The 24,745-nt window shown below is 46.4% G+C and overlaps 1 protein-coding gene across 1 annotated transcript in view; it reads right to left on the bottom strand.

The window, feature by feature from the left end:
* Positions 1-270: 270 nt before the first annotated feature.
* LOC115459048 (solute carrier family 12 member 9-like) overlaps positions 271-24,745 on the bottom strand; it is a gene marked incomplete at its 3' end in the record, with an annotated part of 38,417 nt that continues 13,942 nt past the window's right edge. Inside the window, exons 2-4 of the mRNA XM_030188913.1 lie at positions 24,445-24,579; positions 10,672-10,809; positions 271-570 (exon numbers count right to left, since the gene is read on the bottom strand). Coding sequence (XP_030044773.1) covers positions 271-570; positions 10,672-10,809; positions 24,445-24,579 — 573 coding nt within the window. The remainder of the gene's footprint in view (positions 571-10,671; positions 10,810-24,444; positions 24,580-24,745) is intronic.

The raw sequence follows: 24,745 nt of genomic DNA on the forward strand, positions 1-24,745 counted from the left end.
TTGCTGCTCTTTGGGGTTCTACATGGAATGTTGCTAGTCTTTGGGGTTCTACATGGAATGTTGCTGCTCTTTGGGGTTCTACATGGAATGTTGCTGCTCTTTTGGTTTCTGCCAGGTACTTGTGACCTGGATTGGCCACTGTTGGAAACAGGATGCTGGGCTTGATGGGCCTTTGGTCTTTCCCAGTAAAGTAATACTTATGTACTTATGATATAGGGCACAGGCAGAATAGAAGCAGTGGGGGGAGGGGGCGATGCTTAGTTTACTTACGTTTCAGGTTGTTCTTCAGGGTTAAAAGTTTGAAGCCAGTGAATGAGCCATTCACTAGCCTGGTCACGTTGCCTTCAGTGACCACAAGGGACACAACCATCTCTTTCCTGGCAAAGAAGCTGACGAAGATGCTTCCCAATCCCACGACAATGATGAGGAGAATGAGGACGGTGGCCTTGGAGTAGATGCTGGTCCCAACCAAGCAGACCAGCAGGCAGAAGAGAAGCAGAATAGTACCATAGAGTAGCTCATACCAATAGCCACGAGGAAGCACTTGGACTGCAGTAACCACGGACTGACCTGCAGGAAGGGAATGGAATGGTCTTCAGTGTCACCCAGCTATGAAAATTGCCCTTCAAGCACAGAGGACAAAAGTTTGACTTTGTGCCACTAAGGTGGTTTATTCAGTTTAATAAGTAGTTACACACTTTACAGTGTGCTGAACAGCTCAAATCATGAGTACCCAATATTGCCAGACACCCCAGGGACAGGGATTATATCTGGGAAACCAGTTGCCTAGACTCTAGCTGAACTGGCACTGAGCAGGATTTAGCCAGGAAAGGTTAAAGAGAGTGACCTTAAGGAGGGTGAGTTAGTGGGGGGTGGAGGGTTTGTGAAAAGGGGAGGGGATGGAGAGCAAATCCTTCTAGTACCAGAGAAGAGTCCCTCTCTCGGAAAGGACCTGGACAGGACTAGACAGCCATCACATTTTTTTAGTTTAGTGGTTACAGGGATGAGTTAAACTTAGAAATACATTTCAAAGTCATTTACATACATAGGACAGTTTTTCGGCATGATAGAAATAATTTCTTTTAACATTGTCACATCTATACAAGTTACCTGTGATGAAGAGGGGGCAGATCTGGGATCTGAACTCATGTTCACACTTTAAAAAAGGAAACTATGATAAAATGAGAAGAACGGTGAAAAGAAAACTTAGAGGAGCGACTGCGAGGGTCAAAAATATACATCAGGTGTGGATGCTGTTCAAAAACATCATCTTGGAAGTCCAGGCCAAATATATTCCATGTATTAAAAAAGGAGGACGGAAGACCAAACGACAGCCGGCGTGGTTAAAAGTGAGGTGAAGGAAGCTATTAAAGCTAAAAGAAAATCCTTCAGAAAATGGAAGAAGGAGCCGACTGAAAATAATAAGAAACAGCATAAGGAATGTCAAGTCAAATGCAAAGCGCTGATAAGGAAGGCTAAAATGGACTTCGAAAAAAAAGATTGCGTTGGAGGCAAAAACATGTAGTAACATTTTTTTTAGGTATATTAAAAGTAGGAAGCTGGAAAAAGAATCGGTTGGTCCGCTAGATGACCGAGGAGTAAAGGGGGCGATCAGGGAAGACAAAGCCGTACGGAGAGATTAAACGAATTCTTTGCTTCGGTCTTCACCGAGGAAGATTTGGGTGGGATACCAGTGCCAGAAATGGTATTCAAAGCTGACGAGTCGGAGAAACTTAATGAATTCTCTGTAAACCTGGAGGATGTAATGGGGCAGTTCTACAAACTGAAGTGTAGCAAATCTCCTGGACCGGATGGCATTCATCCCAGAGTACTGATAGAACTGAAAAATGAGCTTGCGGACCTATTGTTAGTAATATGTAATTTATCCTTAAAATCGAGCATGGTACCGGAAGATTGGAGGGTGGCCAATGTAATGCCAGTTTTTAAAAAGGGTTCCAGAGGTGATCTGGGAAATTATAGACCAGTGAGCCTGACGTCGGTGCCAGGTAAAATGGTAGAGACTATTATAAAGAACAAAATTACAGAGCATATTCAAAAGCATGGATTAATGAGACAAAGTCAACTTGGATTTAGTGAAGGGAAATCTTGCCTCACCAATCTATTACATTTCTTTGAAGGGGTGAACATGTGGATAAAGGTGAGCTGGTTGATATTGTGTATCTGGATTTTCAGAAGGCGTTTGACAAAGTACCTCATGAAAGACTTGTGACCTGGCATGGCCACTGTTTGGAAAGCAGGATCCTGGGCTAGATGGACCATTGGTCTGGCCCAGTATGGCTGTTCTTATGTTCTAACAACTGCAGATGTGCATGGTCAGACAAGTCCACATTATTGCCGTTACCTCCTGTCTGTGATTTAAAGCTGCAGTTACTGTTCTGGTGGGACAAAAAACTAAAATGAGGCATTTTAAAATCCGAAAAAGGGCAAGAAATTCTCTCAGAATAACCCCTTTATGCTGGCCAGACCCGATGGAAAACATTCTCGCGCTGTGTGCATGTCCAAAGCCACCGTTTCCTCCTGTGCACTGCAGCGGAATACATAATGGCCTCATTACGATTCATTGTAGAGTTGTATGTGCCTGGCGTGAACCCCCACAGTGGACCCCTCTCTGCAGTGCTCAGCCAGTAATGTGTGCACACACCCCACACCCGCGGTAACTGCGTGGTTAGCTCTGCGCATCAGCCTCTCTCTTGGGCCGATGATCAGAAGCTGTTAACGCCATACCAGCACCTGTGTTTACTACCGCCCCATGATCAGAGCCCTTGAGCGCGTAAAACAACGTGCTCATGGGCTCTGAACGCAACTAGTATGCAAATGCATGCAAAACAGGGCTCTTAGTGCAAGTAGCATGCAAATGCATGCTAAATGTATTCCTCCCCAATGCAGTATGGCAAACATTGGCGAGCTGTCCGCTGCAAACCCCACAGTAGCTCGGAGCTGGCGTTAGGGTTTGCAGACCATTGGGGAGGAATAGTGAGCCCTGTCCAGCATGCATTTGCATACTAGCAGCTCCCCCCAGCAGGAACCCCGACCCCCCCAGCGACACAGGGGCCGGAGGTCCGGTGGACCTCCGGTCCCCTGACCCCTCCCCGTCACAGGTTCGGGGGGGGGGGTAGGAGATCCGGTGGGTCTCTAGCCCCCTAACCCCCCTTAGCATCCCCTCAGATGTGCCTGGTGGCCCTGTTGGCCGCAGATCAATCCCCCCCCAACCCCTACCTTCGTTGGAGAAGGAAGGTGGCCTCCCTCCTCTTCCATCGGCACCGCCTCAAAAATGGCGGCGCCCTGCCCAGTGCATCCTGGGATGTGCTGGGCGGGGCTTCACCCCATATAAGGGAGTTTTTCTCCCTTATATGGTGTGAAGCCCCGCCCAGCGCACACTTCTACCCTATGATCAGAGAGAATAGCGTGCTGAAATCTGCATGCAATTCTCTCTGATCACAGGGGCTTTCGATCATCTGTGCTGTATGTGTTCTGTGGTGCTGCTGGTTGTGTGTGTGAACTGCTTCTGCTGTAGCCAATCTGTGGTTCGCCGAAATACTTTAGCGTTTAAGACTCTCAGCCTGGTAAATTGCAATCACTAGAATCTCTGCAATCTTTGATAAAGTGGCTTCAGAAGTTGGGCTGCTGAGAAGTTTATTTGTTCTTTTCAAGTTCATTTTCCTCTTGACAGTGTTTTTTTTCTCCTCTCTCCATTTCTTTTCCTTTTTATAAAAATAACGGCCTTGGTCATTCTTCAAGATTATTCCTCTCCGACACTGATACAAGAGCAGCTTCAATGGAGCAGAGCTGCAAATGAGTGAAGTGAGATACTGCTGTAGTGACCTGGGGCTGGAACTATAGGCAGCCTCCCATAAAGAGCGAGCGCTGGGGTATTCTGAAGCACAGCGCCACAGGGACCCTCGCGTGTCAACATGGCAGCTGCCCTGCTCTTCCCTCTGAAGGGAGGTGGGTGAAAGTAATCCCACTGCTTGCCACATTTGTGGATAAACAGAGAATCCCAGTTCCCACCATATTCTGAAAGCGGAAATCTCAAAATATAAATAGAAAATTCCTAACGGACTGAAAGTACAGCACTAGTCTGCCCTTGATTGCCAACTGAAACATAATCACTGGGTATATTCTTCAGGTGGGGACCATTCCCCTATGAAATGTGGCACACTGACATTTTCAAGTCATTTCTTCCAATGGCTTCCTGAGATTCTCGAATCTCATCTTTCCTGAACACCAAGAGATCTAGAACTAACAAGTGCACATCAGTCCTGCCCTGCAAGACATCACTCCCCACCCACCCTTTGTAGAAAAAAAGGCGCTGGTACTCATTACAGGCGGGGTCACCACATATAGCTCCACCCCTACGATAGCCACACCCACATTAGCCAAACCTCTTATACCAGCCATGGCACATATAAACAGACATCATTGAAAATATTATACAAGTATAGGACAAAAAAAATAGTGATATTTTTCATTATAATTTCTGTAAGCTGTTACAGCTCCAGTATACCCAGTGCAAAATAAGACAGCAGATGTAAATTCCCAAATTGGACATATTCGAAACACTAAAATGAAAATAAAATGATTTTTTTTCTACCTTTGTTGTCTGGTGACTTTGCTTTTCTATCCATATTGGTCCCAGTCTCTATCTGTTCTCTTAACTCCGTCTCCAGGGCTTCCTTTCCATTTATTTCTTTACTTTCCTCCTTTCTTCTTCATTTCTTGCCCTACATCCATAACTAAAAGCTGGATCCTCCTCCGTGGAATTGACTGGAGGAGGTATAACGCGGCTCCAGCTTTTCCCTCTTTTCTCCATCCATGTGCAGTTTTTCTCCTTGCTTCCCTTTCCCTCATCTCCATCCATGTGCATCTTCTTTTTTCTTTCCTCCCCTCCATCTATGTCCAGCACTTCTCCTCTCTCCCCGCCAACCCCTACATCCATCCATGTTCAGCAATTCTCCTCTATCTCCTGCTCTCCTCTCCATCCATTTCCAGCGTTTTTCCTCTCTTCCCTGCCCTCCCCTCCCATCCATGTGCATCTGCTTCCTATATTCGCTCCCCTCCACCCATATCCAGCATGTCTCCGTTCTCTCTCCCCTGCCCTCCCCTCCCATGTCCAGCGATTCTCCTCTATCCCCTTCCCGCCCCTCTCATCCATGTCCAACGATTCTCCTCTCTCCCCTGCCTTCCCTTTCCATCTATGTCCAGCAAATCTCTCTTCGCTGACCTCCCCTCCCATCCATGTCCAGTATGTCTCCTCTGCCCCCTTCCCTCCCCTCTCATCCATGTCCAGCGATTCTCCTCTGTCCCCTCTCCTCCCCTGCCATCCATGTCCAGTGATTCTCCTCTCTCCCCTCCTCTCCTATCCATGTCCAGCAATTTTCTCTTCCCTGCCCTCCCCTCCTATGTCCAGAGATTCTCCTCTCTTCCATACCCTCCCCTCCCATCCATGTCCAGCAATTCTCTATCCCCTGCCTTCCCGCTCCCTTCCGTTCGTTCACCCATGCTCCCCGAGTCAAAATCTTTTGTTTACCCAAAGACGCAATGAACCGACAGTGAAAGCAGCAGGCAGGCTCGTCTCGTCTCCTCGTCGCTTCCCTTCCCTCTCAGCATGTCCCACCCTTGCGGAAAGAAAATTACATCAGAGGAAGGCGGGACGCGCTGAGAGGAAGGGAAGCGACGAGGAGACAAGCCTGCCTGCCTGCTGCTTTCACTGCCGGTTCGCCGCGACTTCGGGTAAACAAAAGATTTTGACTCAGCATGAGAGCACGAACAGAAGCGGGCAAGTGAGCTGGACCTCAGGAATACGGTACCGATACGCTGTACCGGCGCATACCGGCACAAAAAAGCACTGGTACACAGCACTGTTAAGGCACCTCAATCCTGCCCTGCAGCACACCACTCCCTACCCTGTACACAGCTCTGCTAATGCACCTCAATCTTGCCATGCAGTACCTTCTGCTAGTCCAACCCTAATTTCCAGCTTGATCTGTTTGCTATATTTATAACCAGCACTTTCGGTGTAGCCATCATGGCGATTAACACTATCTGCATAACATTTCCAGGTAAAATCAACAAGGACAAACTGTGACCCTAAGCCAAAGCTGCTAAGAAATAAAGCAAAAAATAGTCAATGGAAGCTAAAGACCAGAGACAGAAGGGAACCAGAAACCAATACTAAGGGACCCAAAGAAATGGGGGGGGGGGGGGGGTGATCAGCCAAACTGCGAGAGACCACTAGCAACGCAGCACGATTGATGCTCTTATCCCAAGATCACTGGAGTCAGGATTTGTACATTGGAAGAATATTTTTTAAAATTAATTTTCAAAAAAATACATCAGCAAAATCTTAACACACATCGAGTTAATTATAAGTAAATTAATAGAATTAACTACTTTAGCATAAACATAAATATAATCAAACGAGAATAGACTACATAATGGGGGGGAAGATCCAATCCCATAAATCAGAGGAAGGAGTGGAGGAGTAGCCTAGTGGTTAGTGCAGTGGACTTTGATCCTGGGGAACTGAGTTCAATTCCCACTGCAGCTCCTTGTGACTCTGGGCAAGTCACTTAACCCTCCATTGCCCCTGGTACAAAATAAGTACCTGAATATATGTAAACCGCTTTGAATGTAGTTGCAAAAACCTCAGAAAGGCAGTATATCAAGTCCCATTTCCCTTATGACATCACAATATCAGAAGTGAGCCAAGCCATTGTGACATCACTGATGAGGTTGGCTCTTATTGGTGGAATGAGTGGAGGAGTAGCCTAGTGGTTAGTGCAGTGGACTTTGATCCTGGGGAACTGTATCGGGCAATCAAGCCATTGTGACATCACTGATGAGGTTGGCTGTTATTGGTGGAATAAGTGGAGGAGTAGCCTAGTGGTTAGTGCAATGGACTTTAAGCCATTGTGACATCACTGATGAGGTTGGCTCTTATTGGTGGAATGAGTGGAGGAGTAGCCTAGTGGTTAGTGCAGTGGACTTTGATCCTGGGGAACTGGGTTTGATTCCCACTGCAGCTCCTTGTGACTCTGGGCAAGTCACTTAACCCTCCATTGCCCCGGTACAAAATAAGTACCTGAATATATGTAAACCGCTTTGAATGTAGTTGCAAAAACCTCAGAAAGGCAGTATATCAAGTCCCATTTCCCTTATGACATCACAATATCAGAAGTGAGCCAAGCCATTGTGACATCACTGATGAGGTTGGCTCTTATTGGTGGAATGAGTGGAGGAGTAGCCTAGTGGTTAGTGCAGTGGACTTTGATCCTGGGGAACTGTATCGGGCAATCAAGCCATTGTGACATCACTGATGAGGTTGGCTGTTATTGGTGGAATGAGTGGAGGAGTAGCCTAGTGGTTAGTGCAATGGACTTTAAGCCATTGTGACATCACTGATGAGGTTGGCTCTTATTGGTGGAATGAGTGGAGGAGTAGCCTAGTGGTTAGTGCAGTGGACTTTGATCCTGGGGAACTGTATTGGGCAATCAATCCATTGTGACATCACTGATGAGGTTGGCTCTTATTGGTGGAATGAGTGGAGGAGTAGCCTAGTGGTTAGTGCAGTGGACTTTGATCCTGGGGAACTGTATTGGGCAATCAATCCATTGTGACATCACTGATGAGGTTGGCTCTTATTGGTGGAATGAGTGGAGGAGTAGCCTAGTGGTTAGTGCAGTGGACTTTGATCCTGGGAACTGGGTTTGATTCCCACTGCAGCTCCTTGTGACTCTGGGCAAGTCACTTAACCCTCCATTGCCCCTGGTACAAAATAAGTACCTGAATATATGTAAACCGCTTTGAATGTAGTTGCAAAAACCTCAGAAAGGTGGTATAAAGATCATATTTTCCATAAAGGCTGAATGTCATCGGCGTAACTGAAATGCTAAGACGTTAAACAAAATGAGGGATCTCTGAGGTACCCAAGAAGAATGAGAATATTTGATAAAGCATCATTCCAAACTACTTCACAATAGCAGAAAGAGAACTAGGAAGAAAACCAATTCAGCATGACACCACACAGCATGTTATCCCTTAAACCAGTGGCTCCCAAACCTGGTCCTGGAGCCACCCCAGCCAGTCAGGTTTTCAGGATACCCACAATGAATATTCATGAGAGAGAATTGCATTCACTACCTCCACTGCATGTAAATCTCTCTCATGAATATTCATTGTGGGTATCCTGAAAACCTGACTGGCTGGGGTAGCTCCAGTACGAGGTTTGGGAACCACTGCCTTAAACGATTCAACAGTAGAGTCCCATCAAGGATGTCAAATGCAAAAGATGAAGCTGAATCCAAAGAAATTGTCCTTCCCAGAATCAAAGAGACTAACGAGATCATTTAATAAGCAGACTAAGGCTGCCTCTGCGCTGTGACCCTCCCCAAAGCCTGACCGCATAACGTGAAAGGTATTTCTAGAATCCCAAAACTTCAGCGCTTGTTTAGATAAAAGCAGAAAGCGGACAGCTATCTATAATGAGGGCTGGTTCGAAGCATTAGGATAATAACAGGAACGCACTCGTTTTTAAACTCCTCATACGCATTTTGTAAACAAATTCCACTCATTCTCCCAAGTCTCCTATGCTACAGGCTACTTTCCTCCAACTACAGCAGAAACACAGAGGAACTATTTGCATTCTTCCACCTCTATTCTTCTGTCCCTCAGATACGGAAATAATTAGCTGCATGGATGCTTAAACCTAGAAACCTAGCAAAGGAAAAATGACAAGAGAGTGTCAAAGTTTTCCAATACGAGGTGGGGTAGGGGGGAGAAACATTGTCAGAAATCTAGTCGGTCTATGGGAGCATGAATGTCTGCCCCCCCCCCAGGGCCTGGGACTGTGCTATCTAGGCTAGATATCACTCCCATTTACACAGCACATGGTTTGCAATGCTAAAAGAACCATGGGAGGATGGGGGTCCATCCCAGGATATTAAAGGAACTCAGAGAGAGTCAGTTCTGTCACTCTTGGGGATAGGAGTTAAGTACTTAAGTGCATAAGTGTTGCCATACTGGGACAGACCAAAGGTCCATCATGCCCAGCATCCTCTTTCCAACAGTGGCCGATCCAGGTCACAAATACCTTGCAAGATCCCCCCAAAAGTACATTTTATGCTGCTTATCCTAGAAATAGTTGTTCCAGAAGACTGGAAAAGCACAGATTCTATCAATAAAAGTGGAAGGAAGTGAGGTCTTTGGCGGCTTTAGTTGGAGGTTGGTTCAATGAGTTGACTACTGAAGGAAAGGCTAGTGCAGTACCTTGAAGCTGAGCTGCCTTGGATGAATGTCGCGCTGGAGGACTGGGTTGGCGTGCATGCCGTTTGCCACTGCCCCTCCATCCAAGTAAAGAGTCGGGCCTCAGAGATTGAGTCCTGGGGATGGCTCTGTTCAAAACTTTCATACATGATATTAGAAAGAACAGAGACATTTGTCTTTTTCCAGATGATACAAAGGTCAGCAACAGAGAGGATAGTCTGGAAACAGTACCCATGATGAGTGGCAATAGCCATGATTTAATGAAAAAGACAGAAACCGGCATCTGGAGGATAGATGTGTCCAAGGGCACAGAACCCAACGGTGGAGGTGGATGGGGGGTGGGGGCACATGGAGGAACCACCTGATTGTTAGAGCAGTGAACCGAGAACCAGGGTATTCCAGTTCAATACCCGCTGCTGCTCCTTGTGATCTTGGGCAAGTCAATTAACCCCCCACTTCCTCATGTACAAACAGACTGGAAGGCTTCTGGGAACAGGGAAATACCTACTGAACCTGAATGGAACTCACCTTGAAATACAGTGAAAAGTGCGAGCTGAATCCAAAAATTCTATTCCAGACATTCACCACAAGTCTTCGGCATACACTGGTGTAACCCTGGTCTCTCCACAAAGTCCCTGACACCAGCTAAGCTCTTCAGGTCAGTACCCAAACCAGGGCCACAAACAAAAGTTTTATTTCACTGAGCTGGGCACAGGCCAGGGCACAGCTGTAGACTTCTCTTGCTCCCGGCACCGATTCAAAATGGCTGCCAAGAGTTCAAGCGGTGGCCTCATGAGACTTCTGCAGCTCAGGACACTGGCACCAGCTTTCTCTTATGATACATTTTGCATATGTAGATCTGAAAATTCAATCTGTGTGGTTACTTCCCTCCATCATCCTCCCCCTCCCCACCCTCATCATCCTCCCACGTATTCTTTCAGCTGGCCTAACAATGAGCAATTTACCTAGATAAACTGATATTTATGTTGACAAATGGCTTCTGGAAATTGCTCTCCTCAGAAAGACAAAAATATAACAGAAAAGGAGGGATTGTAGAGATCGGTAATTGGTGTGGATGGGCAGGGTGGAGAGTCCGCATGATCTTTATCTGCCGTCTTTTCCTAGGTTTCTAAGTTTTCCATCCAGGAAGGGGTAACATCACTTCCATATTTCCAACGCTTATAAAAACAACGAGCCATTTAAAAAGGAGGATCAACCCATGCACAAGGGCCCTGGTTTGAGCTTCTTCAAGCTGGGATTTCTGCTCCTTCAGTCAACTGGAGAGTCTACACAGCCCTAGGAATTTATCACATTCTATTCTTGACATCCCCCACCCTCTTTCCTAGTTATCATAAGCAAGAATATCTGCCCACAGCCCCATCCAATTACCTGGAGGAATCCCAAAATTGTCAACAATGACCTCCACTAGTGCCAGAATGTAGAGGCCGCTCCCACAGACGCTGGCCAAGAAAAACATAACGCCGATGCTACCACCAAACTCCGGACCCAGAGCTCTGCTGATCATGTCTATATTACGTGGTCAAGGATGGAAGCAGGTCATATGCAGAGGGTCATTCTACAATCAGATAACGAGTAGGTGTCTTGTTTTGAGGCTGTTTTATGAAGACACAGAGGTGCCCTCTGTATTTTTGTAAAATAGTCTGCAATGTAGATGGATAAGATACATGGGTAGGTGTGAATTTTTTAAACTACAGATGTACTTCGTATTCTGACCACACTCGGCCAAACTGTGCCACTGAACAAACCTACATGTGGGTTATGTAAAAGCAGGGCTTTTTTTTGCGGGGGTACTGAGTACCGGCACCTTTTCCATTGGTTGCTAAAATCGACCCATGGTCCCCAAGTTTTAATGAAAGAGCTCAGGCTCTACACACCAATTCTGCCTTGTCATAGGTTCTGTGACTGGTTGCAGGGGGCCTGGCTATTGTGGGGAGGGTCACTCAGTGATTACCCCTACCCCTGAAGGGTGGCCTAGCATTTGAGTACCGGCACCTTTTTCACTAGAAAAAGTGCACTGTGTAAAAGTATGCACGATCCTAGTAATTTTACTCATGAGAAAAAGCTTTCTACCCCCCACAGGAGGTGAATCTTGTTCGGCTAATGTTTGGAACCGGCTGGACAAATCCCACATCCCAGGGCATGGTTAAACTTTAGCTGGTCAGATCAAGTTTCCTGGCTAATTCTGAATGGATAACAGCTGTCCCAAAGTTATTCAGTTATCTTTGGGGCCCTTTTATTAAAGGGTTGACACGTGGCAACCTGGGAACTACCGCCGGCCCAACGTAGGTGCAGGGGGTACTTCCACCCCCAGCGCACGCCATTTTGGGCGCTAGTAGAAATCTTTTAAACAATTTCCACAGGGGGTTCCAGGCTCTCTCCCCGGCTGTAGCCAGCTCTGCAATTTGGGGGGGGGGGGGGGCCGGGGAGAGAGCCTGTTGTTAAATATTTACCAGCACACCACTGACCCTCTGGATCTCCTATGAAATCCCAGAATCTCCCTCCCTTAAATATTCCATAAGGATTGCCACGTGCAACTCAGTGTGTACCGATCTCTCTAACGCAACCCACACTTCAGATCCATCACCTCCCTGAAGGACTGTAAACAGCGGTGGTATGGTTAGTAACTCATTAAGGCGTTCCTATACAAAACTTAAAACGTTATCATCAATGCCTTGACCCATAACTTTATACAATAATATGTTACGCACTACAGTGCAACATTATCCTCAGTGAAACCCTCTGCTACTCGAGCTAGGTCAGTGACACAGCAGAAAAGAACCACTGATTGTGGACACCCGGGAGGGAGTGGAAAACATGAAAAGGGATCTGAGGAAGCTAGAAGAATGGTCTAAGGTTTGGCAATTAAAATTCAATGCGAAGAAATGCAAAGTGATGCACTTAGGGAATAGAAATCCACGGGAGAAGTATGTGTTAGGCGGGGAGAGTCTGATAGTTACGGATGGGGAGAGGGATCTTGGGGTGATAGTATCTGAGGATCTGAAGGCGACGAAACAGTGTGACAAGGCGGTGGCCGTAGCTAGAAGGTTGTTAGGCTGTATAGAGAGAGGTGTGACCAGCAGAAGAAAGGGAGTGTTGATGTCCCTGTATAAGTCATTGGTGAGGCCCCACCTGGAGTGTTCAGTTTTGGAGGCCGTAACTTGCGAAGAATGTAAAAAGAATTGAAGCGGTGCAAAGAAAAGCTACCAGAATGGTAAGGGATTTACGTTACAAGACGTATGAGGAGAGACTTGATGACCTGAACATGTATACCCTGGAGGAAAGGAGAAACAGGGGTGATATGATACAGACGTTCAAATATTTGAAAAGTATTAATCCGCAAACGAACCTTTTCCGGAGGTGCGAAGGCAGTAGAACGAGAGGACATGAAATGAGATTGAAGGGGGGCAGACTCAAGAAAAATGTCAGGAAGTATTTTTTCACGGAGAGAGTAGTGGATGCTTGGAATGCCCTCCCGCGGGAGGTGGTGGAAATGAAAACGGTAACAGAATTCAAACACGCGTGGGATAAACATAAAGGAATCCTATTCAGAAGGAATGGATCCTAAGGAGCTTAGCCGAGATTGGGTGGCAGAGCTGGAGGCGGGGATAGTGCTGGGCAGACTTATACGGTCTGTGCCAGAACCGGTGGTGGGAGGCGGGGATAGTGCTGGGCAGACTTATATGGTCTGTACCCTGAAAAGGACAGGTACAAATCAAGGTAAGGTATACACAAAAAGTAGCACATCTGAGTTTATCTTGTTGGGCAGACTGGATGGACCATGCAGGTCTTTTTCTGCCGTCATTTACTATGTTACTATGATTTTACTGTTCATATAGTCCCTTTTCCCTGGTCTTCCAGTTCCTGAGCTATTGTTTGAAGTTTGTTACAGCATTTATTCTGAAACATTACTGTCACTAAAGACAGCAGTTATGAGTGGAAAAAACTCTCAGGGGACCATTTCAAAATCTTTTTAGCTGCAGGTTGTAAAGTAGGAGACGCTTCCAGGAGAAGGAAAGAGAGCGAACACATCTCAATTAAATAGGAATCCAGCACCAAAGAGAACAGGTACAAAGACAGAGACAGGAGGCTTCGTTATCATCCCTGCTTTGGCTTCAGATCTCAGCTACCCTGTTTCTTTGGAGTTATCCCTCCTTTCCACCCCTCCCCCCCCCCCCCAGATCATTCAGAGGTGCCTTCCCTTCTCTGCTGGCTCCAAAAGTGCAAAGGGGAAAGGTGGGGGTGGGGTGGCAGCATCATTTCCAAAAAGGAAAAAGTGTCAGACTGGATTAGCTCATATTAATGCTGGACCTGTGGGGAAGGGGGGCAGAGGGAGGAAGAAATGTCAGGCCCATGAGGAGGAGGGAGGGAGGAAGAGGAGCAATGCTGGACCTGTGGGGAAGAGGGGCAGAGGGAGGAAGAGATGTCAGGCCCATGAGGAGGAGGGAGGGAGGAAGAGGAGCAATGCTGGACCTGTGGGGAAGGGGGGCAGAGGCAGGAAGAGATGTCAGGCCCATGAGGAGGAGGGAGGGAGAGGAGCAATGCTGGACCTGTGGGGAAGGGGGGCAGAGGGAGGAAGAGATGTCAGGCCCATGAGGAGGAGGGAGGGAGGAAGAGGAGCAATGCTGGACCTGTGGGGAAGGGGGGCAGAGGGAGGAAGAGATGTCAGGCCCATGAGGAGGAGGGAGGGAGGGAGGAAGAGGAGCAATGCTGGACCTGTGGGGAAGGGGGGCAGAGGGAGGAAGAGATGTCAGGCCCGTGAGGAGGAGGGAGGAAGAGGAGCAATGCTGGACCTGTGGGGAAGGGGGGCAGAGGGAGGAAGAGATGTCAGGCCCATGAGGAGGAAGGAGGGAGGAAGAGATGTCAGGCCCATGAGGAGGAGGGAGGGAGGAAGAGGAGCAATGCTGGACCTGTGGGGAAGGGGGGCAGAGAGAGGAAGAGATGTCAGGCCCATGAGGAGGAGAGAGGGAGGAAGAGGAGCAATGCTGGACCTGTGGGGAAGGGGGGCAGAGGGAGGAAGAGATGTCAGGCCCATGAGGAGGAGGGAGGGAGGAAGAGGAGCAATGCTGAACCTGTGGGGAAAGGGGGCAGAGGGAGGAAGAGATGTCAGGCCCATGAGGAGGAGGGAGGGAGGGAGGAAGAGGAGCAATGCTGGACCTGTGGGGAAGGGGGGCCGAGGGAGGAAGAGATGTCAGGCCCATGAGGAGGAGGGAGGGAGGAAGGAAGAGGAGCAATGCTGGACCTGTGGGGGAAGGGGCAGGGGGGGTGAGGAGAGACACACTAGACTAAGGGAGGGAGGAAGGAAAAGATTCTGCGCCTGTTGGGATGCGAAGGAAGTGAGAAATACCAAACCATGAGGAGCAAGGAGCCAACGAGAGTGGGCACCCAAGCAATCCCTCGAGCCAACCCTGTCTCCTACCTCTGCCTACTCATCCTGGCATCCCTCTGGCTAAGGTACTGCGGGGGAGGGGGGTGAATGAGGTCTCGGCTGACATGACTAGATGAAGCCAGTGCAGAAATTCACATCTTCCCTAATACACAGCACATTCAAATTGTAATATGAAAAATCTCCTGCCCTGTGACAGACTATACATTCCTTTACAAAAAATTAAATAGAGCACTTAGAATATCAGTAATGTAGATGAACTTAATAACTTGCTTTGCTAACACCGTAATTCTAAACCCATTTGAAGCTGTTTTCTTTCAGGTTCAATAATTTTTGAGCAATTTTACCAAATGTACTTCAAGCATACCTGATCTCTGCTAGAAATTGAATTGAAGTGTAAATTCTTTATTAGCATTACAAAGTGTCATTAATCTCACACGGTGGTGTTCCTTCCTTGGAAGGCTCCAGCGCTGGGTGTTGTGCTCTTTCTAGAAACATTCTAGCCATGTGAAGTTTTATTCATATGGGTCTTTAAATCCTTGCTGTCATGTACAGACAAGCAATTTGATTTCCCAATCTCTACAAAACTTCCACTTGAAAATCCCATGCCAATGAGGACTATGAGGGTCCCAGTTACAAAGGATGTGGGGTAAACAAGGTGCAAGGGATTGCCAAATTAAATCTCTGCTGGCCTGCACTAACCTCATCCCCCACCTACTAGGAAAAGTACACGTGCTATGGACAACGTGCAACCTGTATCCCTTGTAGAAGGGGGGAATGTCCAGTAGAGGAAAAGGTAAAGCGGCTGGGGCTCTTCAGCTTGGAGAAAAGACGGCTGAGGGGAGATATGATAACGAGTGGAGTGGAACGGGTAGACGTGAATCGCTTGTTTCCTCTTTCCAAAAATACTAGGAGTAGGGGGCATGCGATGAAGTTACAGAGGGTTTCAATGTATCATCAATGACGCCTAGATCCCTTTTTATGGTCGGTGGCTCCTAAAGTGGAACCGTGCATCAAGTAATTATAGTGCGGGTTCCTCTTTCCCACATGCATCATTTTGCACTTGCTCACATTAAATGTCATCTGCCATTTGGATGCCCAGTTAAGCTCTGGAACTCGTTGCTGGAGGATGTGGTAAAAAAAGGTTTGGACAAGTTTCTGGAGGAAAAGTCCATAGTCTGTTATTTAGACAGACATGGTGGAAGCCACTGTTTGCCCTGGGATTGGTAGCATGGAATGTTGCTATTATTTGGGTTTCTGCCAGGTACTTGCGACCTGAATTGGCCACTGTAGGAAACAGGATACTGGGCTAGATGGACTATCAGTCTGACCCATTATGACTATTCTTATATTCTTATGAATATTAGTGTGAACTCCTCAGGGACTGTGGGGACAGGGAAATGCGATGCATCCTGAGCTAACAATGAAACAAGAACAAAAACTAAATTGTACCATTCACTGTTTTACAGAATAAATTTCCATTATTCTCCATTGACTTAAACATTGTTTTACTACATAATCCTTTATCTCTAAATTGAGGACAACTTTTCCTTTACTCCATTCTGTTGCACCTTCATTACTAGCCAATGAACATACTGCTTCTCGCATTTATAAGGAAATTTATAAAGTTCACATTCAACTCTGTTACAGGTCTCCCATAGGTTTGGCAAACTGATGTAGATTGCACTCTCACAAGAGATCAGTGGTCATGTTTTGGTCTCAAACTATGAAACCTTTGAGTTCTGCATCTTCCTTATAATCTATGTACTTCTTAGATCATAAAGAGGGGCATAATCGAATGGGGCGCCCAAGTACTCCTGAGGACGTCATCGCAGGACGCCCCGGCGAAGGGGCGAGGAAACCCGTATTATCAAAACAAGATGGGCGCCCATCTTTCGTTTTGATAATACGGTCGGGGACGCCCAAATCTTGACATTTAGGTCATCCTTAGAGATGGTCATCCCTAGACTTGGTCGTTTCTGATTTTCAGTGATAATGGAAACCAAGGATGCCCATCTCAGAAACGACCAAATGCAAGCCCTTTGGTTGTGGGAGAAGCCAGCATTCGTAGTGCACTGGTCCCCCTGACATGCCAGGACAGCAACTGGGCACCCTAGGGGGCACTGCAGTGGACTTCAGAAAAAAAGCTCCCAGGTACATAGCTCCCTTACCTTGTGTACTGAGCCCCTCAAAACCCACTACCCACAACTGTACACCACTACCATAGCCCTTATGGGTGAAGGGGGGCACCTACATGTGGATACAGTGGGCTTGTGGTGGGTTTTGGAGGTCTCACATTTATCACCACAAGTGTAACAGGGTAGGGGGGGGATGGGCCTGAGTCCGCCTGCCTGAAGTGCACTGCACCCACTAAAACTGCTCCAGGGACCTACATACTGCTGTCATGGAGCTGGGTATGATTTGAGGCTGGCATAGAGGCTGGCAAAAAAAATATATATTTTTTTTTTAGAGTGGGAGGGGATTAGTGACCACTGGGGGAGTAAGAGGAGGTCATCCCCGATTCCCTCTGGTGGTCATCTGGTCAGTTCGGTCACCTTTTTGTGCCTTGGTCGTAAGAAAAACTGGACCAGGTAAAGCATCCAAATGCTGGTCAGGGACGCCCTTTTTTTTCCCATTATGAGTTGAGGATGCCCATGTGTTAGGCACGTCCAAGTCCAGCCTTCGCTATGCCTCCGACACACCCCTAGGAACTTTGGTCGTCCCTGCGACGGAAAGCAGTTGGGGACGCCCAAAATCGGCTTTCGATTATGCCGATTTGGGCGACCCTGTGAGGACGCCCATCTTCCGATTTGTGTCAAAAGATGGGCGTCCTTCTCTTTCAAAAATAAGCCTGAAAGTATCACGGAATCCACATCGACACGCCACAGCTGGTCTCACATCATCAGATAACTGTTGGAATTGTTCTCACGCTGTTGATACACGGCTCCACATATGAATGTGAACCTACTTTAAACTTTTGGAAAGGCATCTGGTCTACAAATTCAACAGATACCACAATTAGACACTGAGCGTAATTACACCTTACATAATAATTTTCAAATTTTCTTCTCCTCTACAACAAGTTAAATTGCTGGACATTCTCCTTACAAATAGCCCAGAAGCATGTTCTGTCCAACTGAAAATCAGCTAATCTCTTGAATATTCATTTTTGGTGGACCTCGGTATTGCAACATCAGAAATTTGAATTTGCAATTGCAGAAAGATACGGAACAATTCTTACTAAATGGAAAATTTGGGCTCCTGCTAGATTGTACTTACAAACCTATGACAATACTATACTGCTTTGAACCGATGCTCATAATCTTATTATTTGTATTTTCGTTGCAGTGTATTTGATATAGACAATACTATCGTGTCACTTTCCTGTTTCCCCACTGTTACTACCCCTGTTATGTTATAAACAAAAATCAATAAAATATATGAAATTTATTTAACCCTGAGGTGGCCTATTGGCGAAACATGATTCATGTTGGTTGTGAGTCTCTCTGTGCAAGCTAAGTAAAGCTATTTTATTCTAAATGCTAAAAAAAAAAGCTTTAAAAGATTTTTCAAGTTCTTCGAGTATAATTAAAAATTGTGCAAGACCGATGAGGAAGTGGGTAAAGTCATAGGACTGGGAGCTTATGTGAAATGAGTTACCACTGAGGTCTTGAGAGAATGAGATGCCTTCTACTGCATGTTCCTGATTTATAATTGAATATAACCAGTGTTAGCATTGAGTGAATATTAGTTCTGTTTGAGTGGCTCCTGCTTAAAGAATTTGGAGCCTTTAATTGCAGAAATTCCACTGTGGCATCTCAATCTAGTGATGACTTATAACATGGCTCTCCACGTTTAAGACATGGGGTTTTTTTTTTCCCAGTTCAGCATATAAGAACAGACTTTAGGAAACAGCTCTCTGTACCAGCCCCAGTCAGGAGTGAATCATGTTAGAACCTGGGGAACCGGGTTTGGCTCCCACTGCAGCTTCTTGTGACTTTGGGCAAGTCACTTAACTCTCCATTTCCCAAGGTAAAAGGGAAAAAAAAAACAGATTGTGAGCCCACTAGGGACAGAGAAAATACCTGTATATAATACATAAACTGCTTTGGCTGTACCACAGAAAGGCAGTACATCAAATTCATGACCCTCTACATGTTCCACAGAGCCGCAAAATCCTAAACAGCACAACGGAGAGACATGAAGCACCAGACCAGAGAAAGAGAGAGGATAAGTGTGGCCCATTATTCCCATGCGCTCTTCGAAACATAGCTGGGTTTGAACTAGATACATTCCTTGCTGAAAGTTACAAGAAGTTCTGGCATTACAGATACTGAAAAACACTCGACTGAAAACGTTATTCACTGGCATGTGGAATAGCAGGAGCAGGGAGGAACAGCCCACCATTGTCCCTTATTTGGTCTGCTGAGCCCCCACCCCCAAAACCCACTACAGTAGCCTTTATGGGTGAAGAGGGCACCTATATGTGGGTACAGTGGGTTTCTGGTGAGTTTTGGAGGGATCATAGTTTCCACCACAAATGTGACAGGTAGAGAGATAGGGACCAGAGTCCCCCATGCCATGGTGCACTGCACTGACCACTAAACTACTCCAGGGACTTGCATGCTGCCCTCATAGACCTGGCTCTAACATCTGAGGCTGTCATAGAGGCTGGGAACTCATATTTGTATTCATATTTTTGGGGGGGTGGGACCACTGGGGGGGGTATTGGGGGAGGGGTCACCCCTGATTCCCTCCAGTGGTCATTTAGGACACCCTTTTGTGCCTTATTCGTTATAAAAACAGGTCTAGCTCAAAATGTCCTGAACAGTTTGGTTTTGTTCCATTATGGCTGCAAAACGTCCAAGTCTTAGGAACATCCAAATCCCGCCCTTAACACGCCCCCAACAAACCCCCTTGTATTTTGAACACACGTCTGACGGACTTAATAGAAAAATGTCTAAAAATTGGTTTTGAAAATATTTGAACGTTTTTGTGAGAAAAACATCCCAATGCTGCTTTTATGCCACTTTTTAGAAGTTTTTCTCTATTGAAAATGTGCTTAATAGTCATTTTTGTAAAGAAAAAAAAAATTCACACATGCAAATTGATTGTTTGGCATTAATTTGTAGGTTGGTGCGTATTTTAAATCTATTTTGCGTGCACTAAATTTAAGGCACACTAACGAATCAAGTCTGTGTCTAGTGGTTGAAGCAGCAGGCTGAGAAGGAGAGAAATCTGGGTTCAAACCTCACTGAAGTTGCTTGTGAGCTTAGGAAAGTGATTTCCGCCTCTCCCTTTCTCAGGTACAAAGTCAGGCCCTATTACCACTTTGCACAGCAGTGAAACGAAGCCTGCTGGGGTAGCAACTTGCCCACTACTAAATATGTAACACGCCTTGATTTTATAAAAGGAGAATAATTAAATCCAATGTCTGAAAGGAACTTGTTTTTAAGAAAGAGGTTATTGGTGTCCCCCATATTAACAGCATAATAAGAACAGCGTTGGACTAACACCCTTCCACTCAGTCCAGTCTCTAATTCTGCTTCTCTGTGGCATCTTAGTTTTTGCACTTCCAGGAGCCCCGTGGCCGAGTCCCGCGTCCCGCTCTGACACAAATGTGTGCTGTAGGATACAGAAGTCCATAGCAGGGAACCTGTGGGCAGCAAGCCCAGGCCAGCCTCCAGAGATTAAGAATTGTGTCTGAGGGATATCTGGCAAAAGAAATGGAATGTGCTTTTAAAACCGTTTGCAACGAGAGCAAAATGAACGGCTTAGGGCTCATCACTCCTTTGTACCAAGCTGCAAGTAAGCAAAAAGCCAGAACAAGCCGAGCCTGCTTCAACTCGGGATTAGTCTGGTCTCAGCTGAGCTGCTGCTTTCTGGGGACTGGCACGATTCCCTTTAGCTCTGGTATTAGTTCCAATAAATGGGCCGGGGTGGGGGGGGGGGGGAGGAAGGACAAGGGCCCAACAGAAAGCTGGGACTGATCTCAAGAAACTCCACCAGGCCCGACGTGGCATGAAATCTTAATAAGGAACAATGTACGATGCACGATCTCCCCCCTTCCCCCAAATAGGTTTCCATGTTATCTATTCATCACGTACAAAAGGCCATTTCCAGCTCTGCAGTGTTGCTGTACCTGGAGAATTTACGGTAATCCAACTCTCTGAAAAGATAAAAAGGTACAACTGAACAGGCCACTTTCATGCTGTCATTTCTCTGTTTCAATCTCTGCAGCTGGGCTTTGCTCCTGCATTTTTTCAAAAAATATCAACCTTACAACATTTGTCCATTCCAAACCACGGACACCTAAATACAGTAATACAACAAAAATCACCTACCCCTCCCTATCCCCCTCCCACATAAACAGCAGGAAGCCCCCCCCCCCAAAAAAAAAAATATACAGTCATAAGAATTTAAGAGTAGCCATACTGGGTTAGACAAATCAAATGGTCCATCTAGCCCAGTATCCTGTTTTCCAAACAGTGGCCAAGCCAGATAGTAAGAGTGGGACTATGTGTCCAGTTAAGAACCATCACTCTGGCTATTATCCTGATTTCTGCAGCCGATATATAGCAAAAATGACCAGTTCCGGAGCACTGTCAGTCTAGTCATTTTGCAATAATCCATCTTACGTAGCACCAGCTGCAGAGGAGGTGTGTCGGACTGTTTCCGAGCTGCTGGGAGGGCTATTCTGCTTGCAGTAGAGAGGCTGGATACTAATTTGCCATCTCTGTTTACTCCAAAGAGTTTGAAATGCAACAGAGAATATGGCGCCTTGGCTGGATAGTGTATGCCAAGCATCTGGTGAATCAAATTCAAAGCCAATCCCCGAGTTCAATAAAATTGCACTTCAGGGCACAACCACCAGCTACGATACATATCATCTGATATTCCACACTCCCTCCATGCTTAGATATTTTTTAAAGTTTATGAAAAGAGTATAATACCACCTGTACAGGATTTTCTATTAAGAACTTCAATAACTATCGAACGCTTATTTCCCATTGCCTAACTTTCAAAAGAAGTCCCTATAGCCTTCTCCCAATGATTAGTGTAGTGCGTTACTGGTGGGCTACAGGAGAGCAGACCCTAATCCTGAAGAAACTTCAGACTACCCAGAACACGGCAGCCAGACTTGTCTTTGGCAAGTCAAGATTCGATAGCGCAACACCTCTTCGAGAGAAGCTTCATTGGCTTCCCATCAGAGAAAGAATAAATTTTAAAGTCCACACTCTGATTCATAATATCATATATGGAGAATCCCCTAACTACATGAATAACCTCATCGACCTCCCAACCAGAAACAGATTATCATCTTCTCGTATTTACCTCAATTTACACCTTCCCAACTGCAAAGGTATTAAATACAAGACCTCCTATGCATCCAGTTTCTCCTTTTTGGGCAGCCAGCTTTGGAACGCTCTGCCAAGATCCATCCGTACAATCAGCGACCATCTACCCTTCAGAAAAATGTTGAAGACCATCTCTTCAAGAAAGCTTAGCCTAATGACCCAACTTAACTTTTTAAGCCCACCCACATGATTCCTGTCCTGACGATTACACAGTAACATAGTAGATGACGGCAGAAAAAGACCTGCACGGTCCATCCAGTCTGCCCAACAAGATAAACTCATATGTGCTATTTTTTGTGTATACCTTACCTTGATTTGTACCTGTCCTTTTCAGGGCACAGACCGTGTAAGTCTGCCCAGCACTATCCCCGCCTCCCAACCACCAGCCCCACCTCCCACCACCGGCTCTGGCACAGACCATATAAGTCTGCCCAGCACTATCCCCGCCTCCCAACCACCAGCCCCACCTCCCACCACCGGCTCTGGCACAGACCATATAAGTCTGCCCAGCACTATCCTCGCCTCCCAACCACCGGCTCTGACACAGACCGTACAAGTCTGCCCAGCACTATCTCCGCCTCCCAATCACCAGTCCCGCCTCCCACCACCGGCTCTGGCACAGACCGTATAAGTCTGCCCAGCACTATCCCCGCCTCCCAACTACCAGCCCCGCCTCCCACCACCGGCTCTGGCACAGACTGTATAAGTCTGCCCAGCACTATCCCCGCCTCCCAACCACCGGCTCTGGCACTTAGACCATGTCTCCCAATCGCATTATGCTCCTCCCTTAATCTTTTCCTCTCCATCCTTCCTACTCCTTACCCCTCCCAATCTCTTCTCCTTTTGCTCATCCTATCTTTGTTTACCTCTCCATGCTCAATTTACATATCCTCAAAACCCCACTACTACTATGTTTACTACAACTTGTAATATTCTCCTTCAAGACTTTGTAATTCTGTTTACTATCTGTGGGAAAGCGCGGGGTACAAATGTAATAAATAAATAAATAGGGACATAACAGTTGCCATACTGGGGAAGAGCGAAGGCCCATCAAGCCCAGTGTCCTGTTTCCAACAGTGGCCAATCCAGGTCCAGAATCCCACATAATAGCAACATTCCATGCTACCAGTCCCAGAGCGTGAAGTGGCTTCCACAGGTCTATCTCGATAGACTATGGACTTTTCCTCCAGGAAGTTGTCCAAACCCTTTTTTAAACCCAGATACACTAACCGCTGTTACCGCATTCTCTGGTAACAAGTTCCAAAGCTCAACTATTCTTCAAGAGAAAAAATATTTCCTTCTATTTGTTTTAAAAGTATTTCCATGTAAAATTGAGTGTCCCCTGGTCTTTGTACTTTTTGAATGAGTGAAAAATCGATTCACTTCTACCCGTTCTACACCTCTCAGGATTTTGTAGACCTCAATCGTATCTCCTCTCAGCCATCTCTTTTCCAAGCTGACGAGCCCTATCTTCTTAAGTCTTTCCTTGTATGAGAGGAGATCCATCCATTAATCATTTTGGGCGCTCTTCTTTGAACCTTTTCTAATTCCGCTGTATCGTTTTTGAGATACAACAACCAGAATTGCACACAATACTCAAAATGAGGTTGCACCAGTGGTGTAGCTATGTGGGGCTGGGGGGGGGGGCTGGGCCCCCCGTAGATTTGGCCCTGGACCCCCCTGCCGACGACCCTCTCGACCCCCCTCCTGCCGCCAACCCGCCGTCGCCTGCCTTTGCTGGCGGGGGACCCCAACCCCCGCCAGCCAAGGTCCTCTTCTTCTCGCAAAAGGCTTCCTTCTGTTTCTGACGTCAGCTCAGCAAAAGTTATTCATCTGCCAAGCCAAATTTGCTGAGCTGATGCTGAAAAGAGAAGGGGGATGTCCTCGAGACAGCTCGCTTCTGGGCGAAACGTGTATGTCGGGCAGTAGAACCCCTGGGTCCGACAAAACTAAAGAAAATAAGATAACTTCAAATATAATTTAAATTATGGGTTTGAATGAACAAGAGAAGAAGATTATTTGTAAATGAACCAGTGAAGATGTTGATGTTTGTATATATCGCTAAACATTGAAGTTGTTGGCAATTAACATCACTGAGGTTCTTGGGGAAACTGTATGATCTGATTTAAGGATTGAAAGTCTTAAGCTATGACCTGATATGTAAAGAATTTCTATTAAAACAACAACTGAATTTAGACTGGATATCAAGAATTTATATCTGTACTGTTCTTAGGTTCCAGCTTTAAAAAATCATTACTTTGCCCTAATATTGAGAGTGGTAGACATATAGCTGGTCATGCATTTATTCTGTAAAAGAAGGTGGATGCCAATGTTCCTTTGCATAGATGCCCTGCCATAGAATTAGCCCCGCACTGCCCCCAGTCTCTTCGTAAAGGATACAGTAGACTCCACCAGCTTCCAGGGCACCGTTGCTGGAGATGGCACAAACCGAAAGCACCGTCATGGAGATGATGATGTAAACCACTAGCAGCATGCCAAGTGTCTCATACAGACCCGAGTGGCCAATCACAAAGCCTGTCAGAGGAAGAGAAAGCACAGAGCAATGGATAGCACACTCTCATGCCCAAACAGCACCAGGCTTCAGGGGTCACGAGGTGATGCTCAGTCAGCCACTTTCAAAGACGTCTGGGGACCGCTGGAAATTGTCATATGATGCATGGTACTTGGGCTGAAATCAAAG

The sequence above is a fragment of the Microcaecilia unicolor genome, unplaced genomic scaffold (assembly GCF_901765095.1).
Source record: "Microcaecilia unicolor unplaced genomic scaffold, aMicUni1.1, whole genome shotgun sequence".
In the NCBI taxonomy this organism is placed as follows: domain Eukaryota; kingdom Metazoa; phylum Chordata; class Amphibia; order Gymnophiona; family Siphonopidae; genus Microcaecilia; species Microcaecilia unicolor.